Below are 13,351 nucleotides of genomic sequence, written 5' to 3'. Positions count from 1 at the left end.
GATAATAATAAGATAGTAATTAATTTCTAAAAGAATACTAAGTACTTATCAGATAAGCATGGAACAGGTTATTTACCAACTTTATCCCGATAAAAAAGACAGTGTAATAAGATTGATTAATTAATCTTCTAAGAGAATACTAAGTACTATAATTATTCTTCTAAAAGAATACTAATTACTACAATAAGATAAGCATGGGACCCAACTCTATTATATATTTTCTTCTATAAATAGATTTGCTTTGCCACCACATACCTTCACATTCTACTCTAACCTCTCCATTGAGTTCACAATGATTAAAGCAATTAGTTCTCCATGGCTAATTATGCTGCTAATTGCAGCACTAAGTACTGTAATTACAGTTAAGTCTGATATTAATGATGTGTTGCCGGAAAAGTTGAGTTTTGACACCGGAGGTTTGAGCAGAGAAAGTTTTCCGAAGGGATTTATATTCGGAACTGCAACTTCTGCATACCAAGTTGAAGGTGCTGCTAGCACTGAAGGCCGTGGACCTAGTATTTGGGATACTTTCATTAAACGACCTGGTAAATATTCATTAATCTTGGATTATACCAGTTTTAATTATGTGATTTTGATTTTGTTGGTGTTTTGCTTTTACTAATAAATTTTGATGGAATAACAAAAACAGGAGTTGAACCAAACAATGCCAATGGAGAAGTCGCTGTTGACCAATATCATCGTTACAAGGTGAGTGTACTAAGTTCATATATGTTGCAACATATTGGGGTCTTAGGGTGTATAAGAATAATACTTAATAGGGTGCATTAATAATGCTGTGATTATTTATGCTGGTAATGGTTATGCTGGAATTATTTCTTTTGTATTAAAGGTTTTGAAAGGACAATTTTGTCGATATTATTACAATCCCATATTATGAGTATCTACTTTGGATGACCTGATAATGTGTAAAAAAATAAAATATTACATATAAGTTAAACTCTTCATAAAATCGGAATTACTGAATTCTATGTTACTGAATATAATATAAGACTGAAGTTCGAGTATAGAACATTAGACTATGCTGTTTGAATTTTTCCAGTAACGTGAAATTTGAATTTTCTCTTTCAAGCATATACGCGAAATTATTTGTCATTACTAATGACTTCAAAATATCATGTTATTTAGTTACAATATGTAATTGTAAGTGTATCCATATAACTAACTCTTCCGAATTGTTTTCCGCTTAATATTTCAACATAGAATTTTAATGTATAAGGTGATCCTTTAACTCTGCTATCCAGAATTAATCACTTTATGGTTTATGATGCCACTGTAATGGGTACAGGAGGATATTGATCTGTTGGCGAATCTGAATTTTGAAGCTTATCGCTTCTCAATTTCATGGTCCAGAATTTTCCCAAGTAATTTCACTATTCCTTTTCTATTTTATAGTCTATTCTCTAGCCATTTGCAATAATAAGTGAGAATTTAATCTTGTGTCTGAATTTAATGTAGATGGAACTGGTAAAGTAAACTGGAAAGGAGTTGCTTATTACAACAGGTTGATCGACTACATGCTCGAAAGAGGTAACTTTCTTTTCTCCCTTTTAATGCATAATCATAGATATTGTTGTCGTGGACTATACTGAACTTTAAACAAATTTTTTACAGGTATTACCCCATATGCTAATCTTAATCACTATGATTTACCACAAGCACTTCAAGATAGGTACAATGGATGGTTAAGCCGTGAAGTCGTGTAAGTATATCATCACTTAAATTCATGCAACTACCAACTATTTGATTCTTTATTTTTGGTAATGGTTTTACTGTTGGAATATTGCAGGAAAGATTATGCTGATTATGCAGAGTTTTGTTTTAAGACATTTGGAGACAGAGTGAAGAACTGGTTTTCGTTTAATGAGCCAAGAGTTGTTGCTGCTTTAGGGTATGATACTGGATTCTTTGCACCCGGAAGATGTTCTAAACCATTTGGCAACTGCACTGAAGGAGATTCGGCAACTGAGCCTTATATTGTTGCCCATAATCTCATCTTATGTCATGCTTCTGCAGCTAAGAGATATCGCGAAAAGTATCAAGTAGGATATCTTTTCCCCCTTTTTTGCCTTCCTTGCTTTTGAAATTGCAGATCACTCTATAACCTCATTTTCTAAATGTAATATATAACAGGAGAAACAGAAAGGAAAATTTGGCATTCTGTTGGATTTTGTGTGGTATGAACCTTTGACAAGAGGAAAAGCCGACAACTATGCTGCTCAAAGAGCAAGAGACTTTCATTTGGGATGGTAAGATTTTGCACCCATAGTAATGAATTGCAATTGCTAGATTAAGGGGAGATTCTTACCAGTAGTAGATACAGAATTTAGACATTGTCGTTTCTGAGTTGAGAGAGTGGGTTCTGACTAACTATAATCATACTTTGGGGTTGTTCTACAGGTTCTTGCATCCTCTTGTATATGGTGAGTACCCAAAAACCATGCAAAATATTTTGGGGAAGCGATTACCCAAGTTCACGAAAGAAGAGGTTAAGATGGTCAAGGGATCAATTGATTTATTGGGCATAAACCAGTACACTGCCTACTACATGTATGATCCTCATTACACGACGCCACAACCCTTGGGCTATCAGCAGGACTGGAATGTTGGATTTGCTTGTAAGAAACTACTGCTTTACCAGTTCTTAAGTTATGAATGAAACTACTTGTTTTAGTATGTAAGAGGTTCTACTGATTCTAATTCTTTCACTTGCTCTGATGTAGATGATCGCAAGGGAGTACCAATTGGTCCTAGGGTGAGTATATGATGAAGTTAACATTGCTTTTAGCCTAAAAGCATACTAATATATTAGCTAACACTATCTTTGTTGAATATGATTCTAGGCACACTCGGATTGGCTCTATATCGTGCCATGGGGTCTACATAAAGCTGTCAACTATGTAAAAGAACGCTATGGAAATCCTACCATGATTCTGGCAGAAAATGGTATGGTTTGTTTAACTTGTGAAACGTTTCTAAGCTGCATTTGACAAAAAGAATGTCGGTACTAATAGTGTATGATTTACAGGTATGGATTATGCGGGCAACATTACCCTTCCTAAAGCATTATATGACACCAAAAGGATTGCTTACTATAAGAGCTATTTGCAAGAACTAAAGAAGACTGTAGATGAAGGAGCTAATGTCATAGGCTATTTTGCGTGGTCATTGGTGGACAACTTTGAATGGAGATTGGGTTATACTTCCAGATTTGGCATTGTCTATGTTGATTTCAATACCCTCAAACGATACCCAAAGTTGTCCGCATTATGGTTCAAGAAGTTACTTAGGCGCCACAAGCATTAAGGCGGCTCTGCCCTTGTCTGTGTTTTTTTCCTCTCATTAAAAGTAGTTCAGTGTTTAGAATGTCTGTTTAGATTTTAGAGGACTTGAAACTCATAAGTTGGCGGCTTTATTAGGCACTAGGATTTCAAGTTGTGTTAGTTTAATACAAGAATGCTCTTTCTACAATATAGCTATGATGTTTGCAAGGGAATAAAAGAATGAATGATACAGCTTTAGTACTGCAATTCCTAATTCTTGACTTCTACTTATATAATTATATTCACAAGTCAGAACAAGTATTTTAAACTCTGTATCTAGTTCGAACCTTCTACTTAATAAGCACTAAGAATCAAACTTACATAATTATATTAGGGTTATGGTCTAGATAATGGAAGGTTAACCTAGACTAGACCTTTAAAAATAACTTAAATTATATCACAGTTTGCTTACCAGTGGAATGTTGGCAGAGGAATTGTTGTCTTTAATTGATGATAAAATTAAGAAATCTGCAAGATAATAGACTAAAAAAGAAAAGTGACCGATCAAAGTAAATTAATCAAGGCTGAAACTAATCCAATAAATTACACTCGAGAAAAGAAATTCAATATAGAGTTTTTCTTGTTTTCTGAACTTTGACAATTACTCCTCTTAACCTTCCTTTCATTGGTAACTTTTCTTAATTCAATTCTTTTAACCGGCTTAGATTCCACACTTTTTTGTGATTCTGGAGTAGTACATACAACTTCCAGGCTTTCAACCTCAGTCACTTCTGAGATTTGTTCAGTAACACTTTCCATTTCATCTGGCTCAATTTCCTCCACTTTTCTTTTCCTAAAAGGATTATTATCTGGAACTTTCAACACTTCTTTCTGCTGACTATTTTTCTCTTTTCCCACCATTTTCCTAGTTGATATTGAAGGGCATAGCAAGTTTTGAAGAGCTACTGCTTCCTCTATGCACTCCTTGTCGTCCATAAATGGACACTGCTTCTGTTCATCCGAGGCTTGCTTCATCTCCACCACTAAAAATGCCACAAAAACTGTCGTTAATAAAAATTTGGAGTATCATTATCACTTTGCCAACACATTTATGTACCCCTAAGTGCCATTTAAATGCACTAGAAAACAATTGTGGCATTAATGACAATCTGAATGCCATGCTTGCCTGTTGTTTCTTTTCTGGTTTTACTTGAAGAAATAGCAAGAAAACTGCCGTCTTTTGAAGCTTGAGCAGATGCCTTTTGTCGAGAGAAAGGACCACAAATTTTCTTGATGTTTGCAGTAGACACGTGATTTACCATACTTGGAAAGAGATTGAAGGCCTCCATTGTACAAGGATCTATGCTACCTTGAGCAACTGCAGTTGCCAATGATGGAAGAATTTCTCTATTGACTGTCAAGGATAAATAGTTCGCCATATTTTCCATTGCAAAAGCATCAGATACAGCAATTTAAAGTACTATTCTGCAAAAAGGTTAGAGAATGCTGAAGCTTCATTCATAACAGAAGGCAAGCTCCAAGTAAGAGGAGGACAAAGTTTGTCATACAACTCCAATAGGATGAAAACCACAAAGAAACTAAAGGATACGGTCCTAAGAAGTCAAGTTCTTCGTCCAGAAACTGCAACAGCTGTTCTGGGATAGGTTTCAAGTGCTTTGTCCGCTTCAAACTAACATCATATCTAATTAAACATAGAAGAAAAGTTATCATTCATGTAGAACAAAGGAAGAACTATATATAAAAGTTTTTCTGTCAGTTATTAGACTCACATTCTAGCATGATAGAAAACTGCAACTGCTTCTTTAAATGATTTTGTGTAATCTTCAGGCACTTGATCTCCCTTCTCAAACTTTAACATGGAAAGAACCTGTTAAACATTGGAAATGACTTTTAGTTATGACGCTCTAACGGTATAAACCTTCTCCCAAAAGAATTGCTAGAGGATTACAAATACTACATGAAAATAAAATTTTGAAGTTGGAAAGGAAAATGGTGTATATGTTTGTACTAAATATTGTATATGTTAACTTCTTTGCTTTACATCTCTGTAAAATTGATGATGTTGATTTTCTTGGTTTAGTTGGACATAAGGACAAAGCTATGTATAAGGGACAGCTTGCACCGATGGGCTCGGAGTGCTGAACAAAGGCATAGACATGCTAATCTCAACAATTGCTCTGGAGATGGAGGTACTGGTGGACCATTGATTAGCGAGGAGCAAACAAGTATACATCCTTTCTCAATATTGTTAGCTCTGAGGTGCTGCACTAAAAGTTTGAAGTAGAAGTATCTCTCAGGACATCTTAAGCTAAGAACAATAAGGGATGGTACAAATTCAACATTAGCCCATTTAACTTACAAAACCATATTAGACATCTTACTGCTAACACCCCTCCTCCCCAGAGAAAGGGAAGCTATGCCCTGCCAAAGTAATTATGTTGTTCCTCAATGCCTTGCTCTAGAAGGCTCTTGTGATTTCACCTTTTAACTGGGAAATGATTTATCTCTTCAATTAGTGTCCATACATATAGTATCAGGTAAAAGATCAGGTATCAGACTGGCTCAAAGCTGATATAAGCAATGCTAAACAAACTTCCTTGCTTTGAACGAATAGAGAATATGCTTACTCGATCTAAGTCACGATACTTGGAGACCAGATTATAAGCTTTTGTGATTCCTATACCAGGGACAGATGGAAGAAAATCACAGCCAGCTAAGACACACATGCCTGCAAATGATGAATAACGTAACTATTGTAAAACTTACAAAGAAGAAAGACAATCAAATGCTATTCAGAAAGCATTTCATTTTCAGCCGCTATTTTGCTTCTGTTGACTACACGAAAAAAGCAAGTCCATCACCATTATTAGCTGCAAGAGTAGTCTATGCTTGACTTTAAATGCTTTAGGTTTGGTTATCAATGCAAATGAGTTAAAAGCTAGAAATTGCTAGTAAACCTGTAAATAAATCTCTGTTCAAATGTCTGAAGGAAGGAACGTGAGTAGCAGAACTGAAAACATGGTCTAGTACCACTTCTTGACCATTGCCAAAGGAATCCATCTTAAAGAAAACCTGCTCAAAAGTACATAAAATTAACAGAGGTTGCTTAGCTTTTAATTAAGGGAATTGAGCTGTTAGGAGAGCAACAACCTCCATTAGGCCATATCAAGGTATTTGAGAATTTCTTACAGCGGGACAGCCATATGCTAGTAAGTCGCTATCCTCAGAAATTACTGCCACAATTCCACTCTTTTCTTCTTCTAGGCTAGCCAAGTAGGCCAATTGTGCATCAGCTTCATATGGTGCTACAACAAATTCTATATTCTCTGACTCCAGGATCTGCACATGTAGAAAAGCATAATTACAGCTAGGTTACTTGAAATCTTGAATTGGCAGATACATAAAATTGAAATCATGCCAAACTACTGGAAAATTTCAAGGAAATTGTATGTCAACGCGAATATCAAATCAAAAATTAAGAAAAGATAAACTTCTGAATGAAATGTCTTTTATGACTGAAAGTAGACAAGACAAAAGAGATGGTTATTGTGTACCTGAATGAGTTGATGTGCCATTGATGGAGTGATACTCACTGCCCTCTGCACATGAAGCATTAGAAATGAAAAAAAAAATCTAGTAGTATATTTTAATTTGCTATCTGACTGTATAGTGCATTAAACATCTAAAGATAAACAAAGAAGCATAGTTAAGTATTCTCAAATACCACAACCCTTCAGGCTTATTCAAATCAAACGAAGTAGTTATTCCAATTTGTGAGGGTTAATAAAGAAACTGCATTTATGATGATAGGCTATAATTACGTATTTTAGTTACACTCTAATTTACTGCACTTTAATTGAGTTTGAGCTTTAATCGCTAGTGTTTTGCACTAATTGTGTGTTTTATGCCGTGATTCCGAGCTATGTAGATGTTAGAGAATGAATTCAAGTGATTTGGAGCTTTGAAGTCTGAGTAAAAACCCAAGGAATTAAGCCGGGATCGTGTTCAGGGATCAAATTTGATAGTTAAGAACGAACGAAGAATCGAGTAGGTATATTGCGCACTGTCTAGTAAAATGCACATAACTTTTCGCTCAAAACTCCACTTGAGCTCCACAATATATGGTTGGAAAGCTAATTCAAAGGGCTACAACTTTCATGTTTTACGTTTTTCCAAATTCCAAACAGAACAGGGTGAAAAATGTGCGACAAGTGCGCAGCCGTGCACTAGCCGCGGATGTGAGGCAGAAACTGGCCAAAATCCGCGGTTGAATCCGCGGCCGCGGACGTCCTGACCTGGAAAAGTGTCCTTTTTCGCATAGGAGAAGGTATAATTATTTGGGCCCGACCCTACTTGGTATATATACATGGAAAAATAGTATTTTGAAGACTTTTGACATATTTTTGACACAATTTAGACCTGAGGCTAAGGAGACTGGGGATTCGACCTAAGGAGGCAAGAACACACTAGGAGCAAGGCGGAGAATTCTTCTACAAGTTTCTTACTTCCTTCTTCCTATTGCTATTATTGGTTATGAATTCTAGTATTGTAGTTATGCATACTATTATGAATAGCTAATTTGTTATCTAGGATTTTGATGGAACCTCTTGGAGGATGAATTCTTGTTATGTTTTAATATAATTTAACCCTTGAATTTGTCTATTTGTTCAACTACGTGCTTATTTCAGTTGATTGAATGGTCATCTATTGACTGTGCCTATTTATTATGTGTTGCTTGAGAAAGGATACATATTTAGGTGGTTGTTGAACAACGTCACTCCTAACGTATGTGAGAAATCAATACAGCGGGTTTAAAGATAGGTTTAGAAATAACAAAGCCTTGACGTGGTCATAATGAGCGATTAGATAAAGCCAGCTAGCGTAGTTCGAGAGAATATGTCTAGTAAATTGTTGTAGTTGCTCGAGAGAGAATTACGACACCTAAAGTGCTCACGATCAGTAGAGAATATATAGGCGAAATTGTAGGGAACATAGCGGGAAGGATTCCAATATTTGGGGAAATCATAATTCTAGACCTCCTAAATTTAGTCTCCAACCCTTAGTATCTTTAGTTGTTAATTTACTGCTTTAGTTTATTAGTTAATTAGTTAGATATAAGAATCTTAATCTTTATAACTTAGAAATTTATTCGAGCTTGTCTTCTTAGCGATATTGAACAATTATGGCGAAAACTTAGTTCTCTGTGGGATTCGACTCCGGACTCTTAGACCGGATTATATTTGCAGCGACCGCTTATCCTTTTTAGGACTAGAGTTGGGCGTGATCAATTTACCATGACTATTTAGAGACTAAATAGTACCTGGAAGAGCTCAACGGCGCCAGCAACATTTCCTTCCTTTAGCTTCAACATTGCCTGATCTCTATTTGTTTTTCTTCTCCTATTGAAATAACAGATTCACAATCCACAAAACTGGTATAACAAAAATTCGTGTATTACTACTACTTAATTAAGTAACAAGAATTAAGTTGGCGATTACATGCCTGTGCCTTTCATCTTCAGTTCCAGACTTGCAGGGTAAGTTCCCACCATCAAAAACAACAACGGGAGTGATCTTATAATGTCGAAGCAGATTAATTCGGTGCATAAAGTAATTCAAGTACTGCAATTTCTTGCCGCCCTCCAAATTAAGGCACAGCTCCATACTACATGAATATGCTGAAAATTACAGCTTTTATTGATTCCATCCATTTAAAACCACAAAATATGCAGTAAAAATTGAATCTTGAGCTAATATATGCCAAACCAAATTAAATAACCCTACCTCCTTTGTGAAGCCAAGAATACGCATCAATTCCCACCTATAACCAACAAAATATGATTTTTATTAAAATTAAAACACAGAAATGCGATAAATGTGATGAATCTGAATATTGAACTAAAGGGAGAGGAAATGGAATGTTACCCTTTTGCCGGCGTATTTTTTAATGTGGACCGGTTCAACATAGGGCTTCATAAACCGGAGGAGATCTTTGATACCCATTTTTTTCTCTTTTTTTTTTTCTTCTAGGTATTTTCTCCTAGCTTTCTTACTTGAACTTCTGGGTTTTGGATCTGTAGGTGAAAAATGGGGATTGGAAGAAGTGAGAGAAAATGGCGGGAAAAAGAGCAAGTGTTGAATGGGCTGTGTGTATACCTAGCAGTAAAAGCGTCAAGCAACGGTACTGTGACGGAACTAAAGTACCATCCAATGGAAAAATGCCACGTGCAATAATTCAAAGTCAATGTACACGTGGCGGGTATTTATTCGTATGTTTTCTCCACTTTTTTACCTAGTATTGCGAGTTATGACTTGGAACTTCAGCATTTTAACGTTTTTACCGCGAAGATAAATTTTAAATTTTGATTTATTAATATATATATATATATATATATATATATATATATATATATATATTGTATTTTAGGTTAAAACTTAAATTTTAAAAAATATAAAAAATAATTTTTAAAAATGATGGACCAGCCCGTGAGGGTCCGTGACCCACGTAGGGCTGAGTTGGGCTAACTATTTTAATGCCCATCGAAATAGTGGGCCGACCCAACCCGGTCCGTCAAATGCCAAAGCCCAAGTGGGCTGGGATACACCGTGTTGGGCCAGCCTATTAAAACTCAGTCAGCTATCTGAGCAAAAGTAAAATAAACTATGCAACACCTGCCAACAACCAGAATTTTTAAAGGGTGAAAATTATTTTTGTAACGACCTCACCAGTCGTTTTGCTTTCTAGATCCTCGTTCCCCTAAATAAGACTCATTGTATGTGCTTTTACTATTTTATGACTTGCGGGGATGGTTAGTTCAGGATTTGGAAGGATTCGGGTTGAAATCGGAACACTTGGTTCCTTAAAGATAGCTAAAAAGGCTAAGTTTGATTTTAGTCAAGTTTTAAGTAAACGACCTCGGAACCGGGATCTAACGGTCCCAATAGGTTAGTATAATGATTTTGGACTTGGGCGTATATTCGGATCGGGTTTTGGATGACTTAGGAGCGTTTCGGCGTTTAATATGGAGAGTTGGCACCTTGAAGGTTTTAAAATTCTTTAAATTTGGTTTGGAGTAGGTTTTGGTGTTATCGAGGTCCGTTTGGGATTCCAAGCCGGAGAATAGTTCTGTATGTTGTATCATCTTCAAGCTAATGTAGTTGAACGGGAAACTGCTATAGCTTCTGGGAAAAGTGATCTGAATCAGTCTCAGTTATGGCACTTACGACTTGGTCATATGAGTGATAAGGGATTGTCTTTGTTGAGTAAGAAGAATTTGTTGAATGGATACAATCAAATTTTGAATTTTTGTGAGCATTGTGTGTTTGATAAACAGACAAAGGTAAAGTTCAACAAGAAGTCCGAGCACAAGACCAGATACAAGTTAGATTATATACATTCAGACTTGTGGGATCCAAACAGAGTTGTTCCCTCCAAGAGTGGTGCTATGTATTTTATGACTTTGATTGATGATTACTCAAGGATGGTGTGTGGGTGTATTTTCTGAAAACAAAAGATGGGGCATTTCCTCCCATCTACGCAAGATGAATTTGGCTTTGGTGATTCACCATTTGAAAGACGAGAGAACATTATCTGTTAAATGGAAGACGATGGTTGAGAGGCAGACGGAAAGAAAAGTTAAGTGTCTTCGAACTGACAATGGGTTTGAATTTTGCAATTCTGAGTTCAATAATTTCTGTAGCAGAGAGGGCATAGTGAGACATCGCACTTGTGTCAGAACACCATAACAAAATGGTATTGCAGAACGTATGAACAGAATGCTTTGTGATGGAGCGCGGAGCATGCTTTCACACTAATATGTTAGCAAGAATTTTTGGGCTGAAGCAATCAATACAACTTGTTATTTGGTCAACAGATCTCCATCTACAATAATTTAGTTCAAAACTTCTTTTGAGGTATGGTCCGGTTCGCCTGCTGATTATTCAAATTTATGGATATTTGGTTGTCCTGCTTATGCTCATGTGAGGGATGAAAAACTTGAGCCGAGGGCAAAGAAGTGCATATTTCTTGGGTATGCAACTAGAATGAAATGTTATGGGTTGTGGTGCACATATCAAAAGACTCCAGGGCTAATTATCAGTAGGGATGTAACATTCAATGAATCTGCCTCGCTGGATAGTCAGAGGAAGAAGACAATAGCAGAAACAGATCATGGTGTCAATGACCGCATAGGGCTAGAAATTGAATCTCCACTAGCTCAACCCAGTAGTTCTAAAGTAGAAGAAGTGGATGAGGTACAAAATACTGATCAAGATTATAATGTTGATGCACATGAGCAACAACAACCATATAGCATTGCAACAGGCAGAGAGAAGAGAGTGATCAACCGACCGCAAAGGTTTGCAAACATAGTGCTATGGCTGAAGAGATTAGTAGTTGCAGAGACCGTTGATGAGTTTGAGTGCTATAGCAATCCAGAAGCAATTTCGAGTACAGAACCAAATCGACGGATTAGTGCTATGGCTGAAGAGATTGCTTTTATGTGAAAAATAGATTAAAATGTGAAATAGAGCTTTAAAAACTCAAATGAGTTGACTTTAGTCAATATTTTGAGCAAACGGACCCGGATCAGTATTTTGACAATTTCGGTAGGTCCACATCGTGATTTGGGACTTGGGCGTATGCCCGGAATCGAATTTCGATAAAAAGTAAAAGCTTCAAAGCTTAATAATTTTTAAGAATTTACTGATGTTGGATTTATTGACACCGGGTCCGTATTTTGGTTTCGGAGCCCGGTATAGGTCCACTATAATTGATGTGGAAGATCAGACTATGCTGCAACCACAGAGCATACTTAGACAGTACCTTGGCTCTGATACCAATTATTGCGGAAGCCAAATGTATATAGTGTGAATGAGTCACAACTACTATACCAAAAATTATGACAACCACTAAATAATAAACAAGACAATAAGACAACAATAAAAGAATATCAGAATTTACGAGGTTCGGCCAATTTTGCCTACTTTCTCGGATACAAACAATATTTTATTCCACTCCAAAATTACAAGTGAAATAATACTAAAGAGAGAAGATACAAATGCCTTAAGAAGATAAAAGGCAAATGAGAGGTGTGTTTAAATCCTAAACATTAGGCCTCCTTTTATAGGGTGAAATTCCCATTCAAAATTGTCATCCACCGATGTGGTACTTTTGCCAATTTCAACAAAACCATCCCTATAACATAAAATATATAGTTCACTTATTGAGAACTTTGCAGAAATGAGAAAACTAATCTTTTTCTTTCTTTAAAAAAGTTATCTACTTTGAGAAAGAAACTTTCATAACTTTAACAAGAAAGAAAATGTACAGAATTCTGTCTTTATTAGTCCATTTGATTATATTCATTTCTTGATTCTTCTTGGGAGATTCTGAATCTACCATTTGAACTGGACTTGGTTGCTCTTTAGTTGCCGTCCCCTACTTGCTCATTCGCAATTACTACCACAAGAAAATCGCCCCTATCTCTAAAGGGGCTTATGCACTCCACGACTTTCTTATGATCCTCCTTATCTTACAGAGGTTTACTACAAGCCTTACCCAGCGGGATACATATTGCCCAAACGACATGTCAAGCTTTGAGCTAGTGTTTTAAGTATTGGGTAGGCAGAGCTCACTAGCCTAACTAATTCGAATTTACATCAGATGAGCCCACTAAGGCTAGTAAAACGCTTGCTTCTAACTTCCAAAAGGTCCTTTATTCTCACATCTCAAACCCAAGATCTCTAGTATAGGGCGGCGGGATCTCAACCTTGTCTGCCAAATTTGGTGAGAATCGGAGTTGATTTGATGTGATTCGGACGTCCGGTTGTAAAACTATAAGTTTTAAAGTTTTCTTGAAAATTTCCTTTGATTTGGTGTCCGATTCTTAGTTCTAGGTGTTATTTTGGCGATTTGATCGAGCGAGCAAGTTTGTATGAGCACTGGCACGCGAACGCGAAGGCCAAGGGGAAAAAGCCTTCGTTAACACGAAGGAGGACTCGCGAACGCGAAAGCCACGGGCTGCTACTCATCGCGAACGCGACAGGCCC

At 36.5% G+C, this 13,351-nt stretch overlaps 2 protein-coding genes across 3 annotated transcripts; one reads left to right on the top strand and one right to left on the bottom strand.

Moving 5' to 3' along the window:
• The first annotated feature begins 247 nt into the window (after positions 1 to 247).
• On the top strand, positions 248 to 3,555 carry LOC107797996 (beta-glucosidase 44-like). The gene is made up of 11 exons (XM_016620920.2): positions 248 to 545; positions 650 to 708; positions 1,307 to 1,382; positions 1,477 to 1,548; positions 1,633 to 1,720; positions 1,808 to 2,060; positions 2,152 to 2,267; positions 2,419 to 2,636; positions 2,742 to 2,773; positions 2,862 to 2,964; positions 3,047 to 3,555. Exons 1-11 carry the CDS (start codon positions 293 to 295, stop codon positions 3,322 to 3,324), a joined length of 1,548 nt encoding a protein of 515 aa, XP_016476406.1. The 5' UTR covers positions 248 to 292; the 3' UTR covers positions 3,325 to 3,555.
• Positions 3,556 to 3,763: 208 nt separating this feature from the next.
• Positions 3,764 to 9,442, bottom strand: LOC107797994 (exonuclease 1-like). 2 transcript variants are annotated; one of them, XM_016620917.2, is made up of 12 exons: positions 9,227 to 9,442; positions 9,086 to 9,122; positions 8,805 to 8,979; positions 8,623 to 8,701; positions 6,857 to 6,901; positions 6,492 to 6,641; positions 6,260 to 6,374; positions 5,930 to 6,030; positions 5,072 to 5,169; positions 4,891 to 4,983; positions 4,468 to 4,688; positions 3,764 to 4,324 (listed from the first exon to the last, which is right to left on the bottom strand). In XM_016620917.2, the coding sequence occupies exons 1-12, from the start codon at positions 9,302 to 9,304 to the stop codon at positions 3,885 to 3,887; spliced, it is 1,632 nt and encodes a 543-aa protein (XP_016476403.1). In that variant the 5' UTR covers positions 9,305 to 9,442; the 3' UTR covers positions 3,764 to 3,884. The 2 variants fall into 2 exon arrangements, with proteins under 2 accessions (XP_016476403.1, XP_016476404.1); XM_016620918.2 differs by having other exon boundaries at positions 8,805 to 8,966; positions 9,227 to 9,415.
• Between the last annotated feature and the right edge of the window lie 3,909 nt (positions 9,443 to 13,351).

This window comes from Nicotiana tabacum, chromosome 4 (assembly GCF_000715075.1).
Source record: "Nicotiana tabacum cultivar K326 chromosome 4, ASM71507v2, whole genome shotgun sequence".
Taxonomy (NCBI): domain Eukaryota; kingdom Viridiplantae; phylum Streptophyta; class Magnoliopsida; order Solanales; family Solanaceae; genus Nicotiana; species Nicotiana tabacum.
The sequence above is the reverse complement of the archived record's forward strand: the minus strand, read 5'-3'. Positions and strand labels throughout refer to the sequence as shown.

Excerpts from the sequence above, each read along its gene's own strand:
- LOC107797996 (XM_016620920.2), top strand. The coding sequence starts at position 293 with ATGATTAAAGCAATTAGTTCTCCATGGCTAATTATGCTGCTAATTGCA. Across the intron at positions 1,721-1,807 it reads TGGTTAAGCCGTGAAGTCGT|GAAAGATTATGCTGATTATG; the intron begins GTAAGTATATCA and ends GGAATATTGCAG. Across the intron at positions 2,965-3,046 it reads CATGATTCTGGCAGAAAATG|GTATGGATTATGCGGGCAAC; the intron begins GTATGGTTTGTT and ends TATGATTTACAG.
- LOC107797994 (XM_016620917.2), bottom strand. The coding sequence starts at position 9,304 with ATGGGTATCAAAGATCTCCTCCGGTTTATGAAGCCCTATGTTGAACCG. Across the intron at positions 6,031-6,259 it reads GAACAGAGATTTATTTACAG|GCATGTGTGTCTTAGCTGGC; the intron begins GTTTACTAGCAA and ends CATCATTTGCAG. Across the intron at positions 4,325-4,467 it reads AACCAGAAAAGAAACAACAG|TGGTGGAGATGAAGCAAGCC; the intron begins GCAAGCATGGCA and ends TGGCATTTTTAG.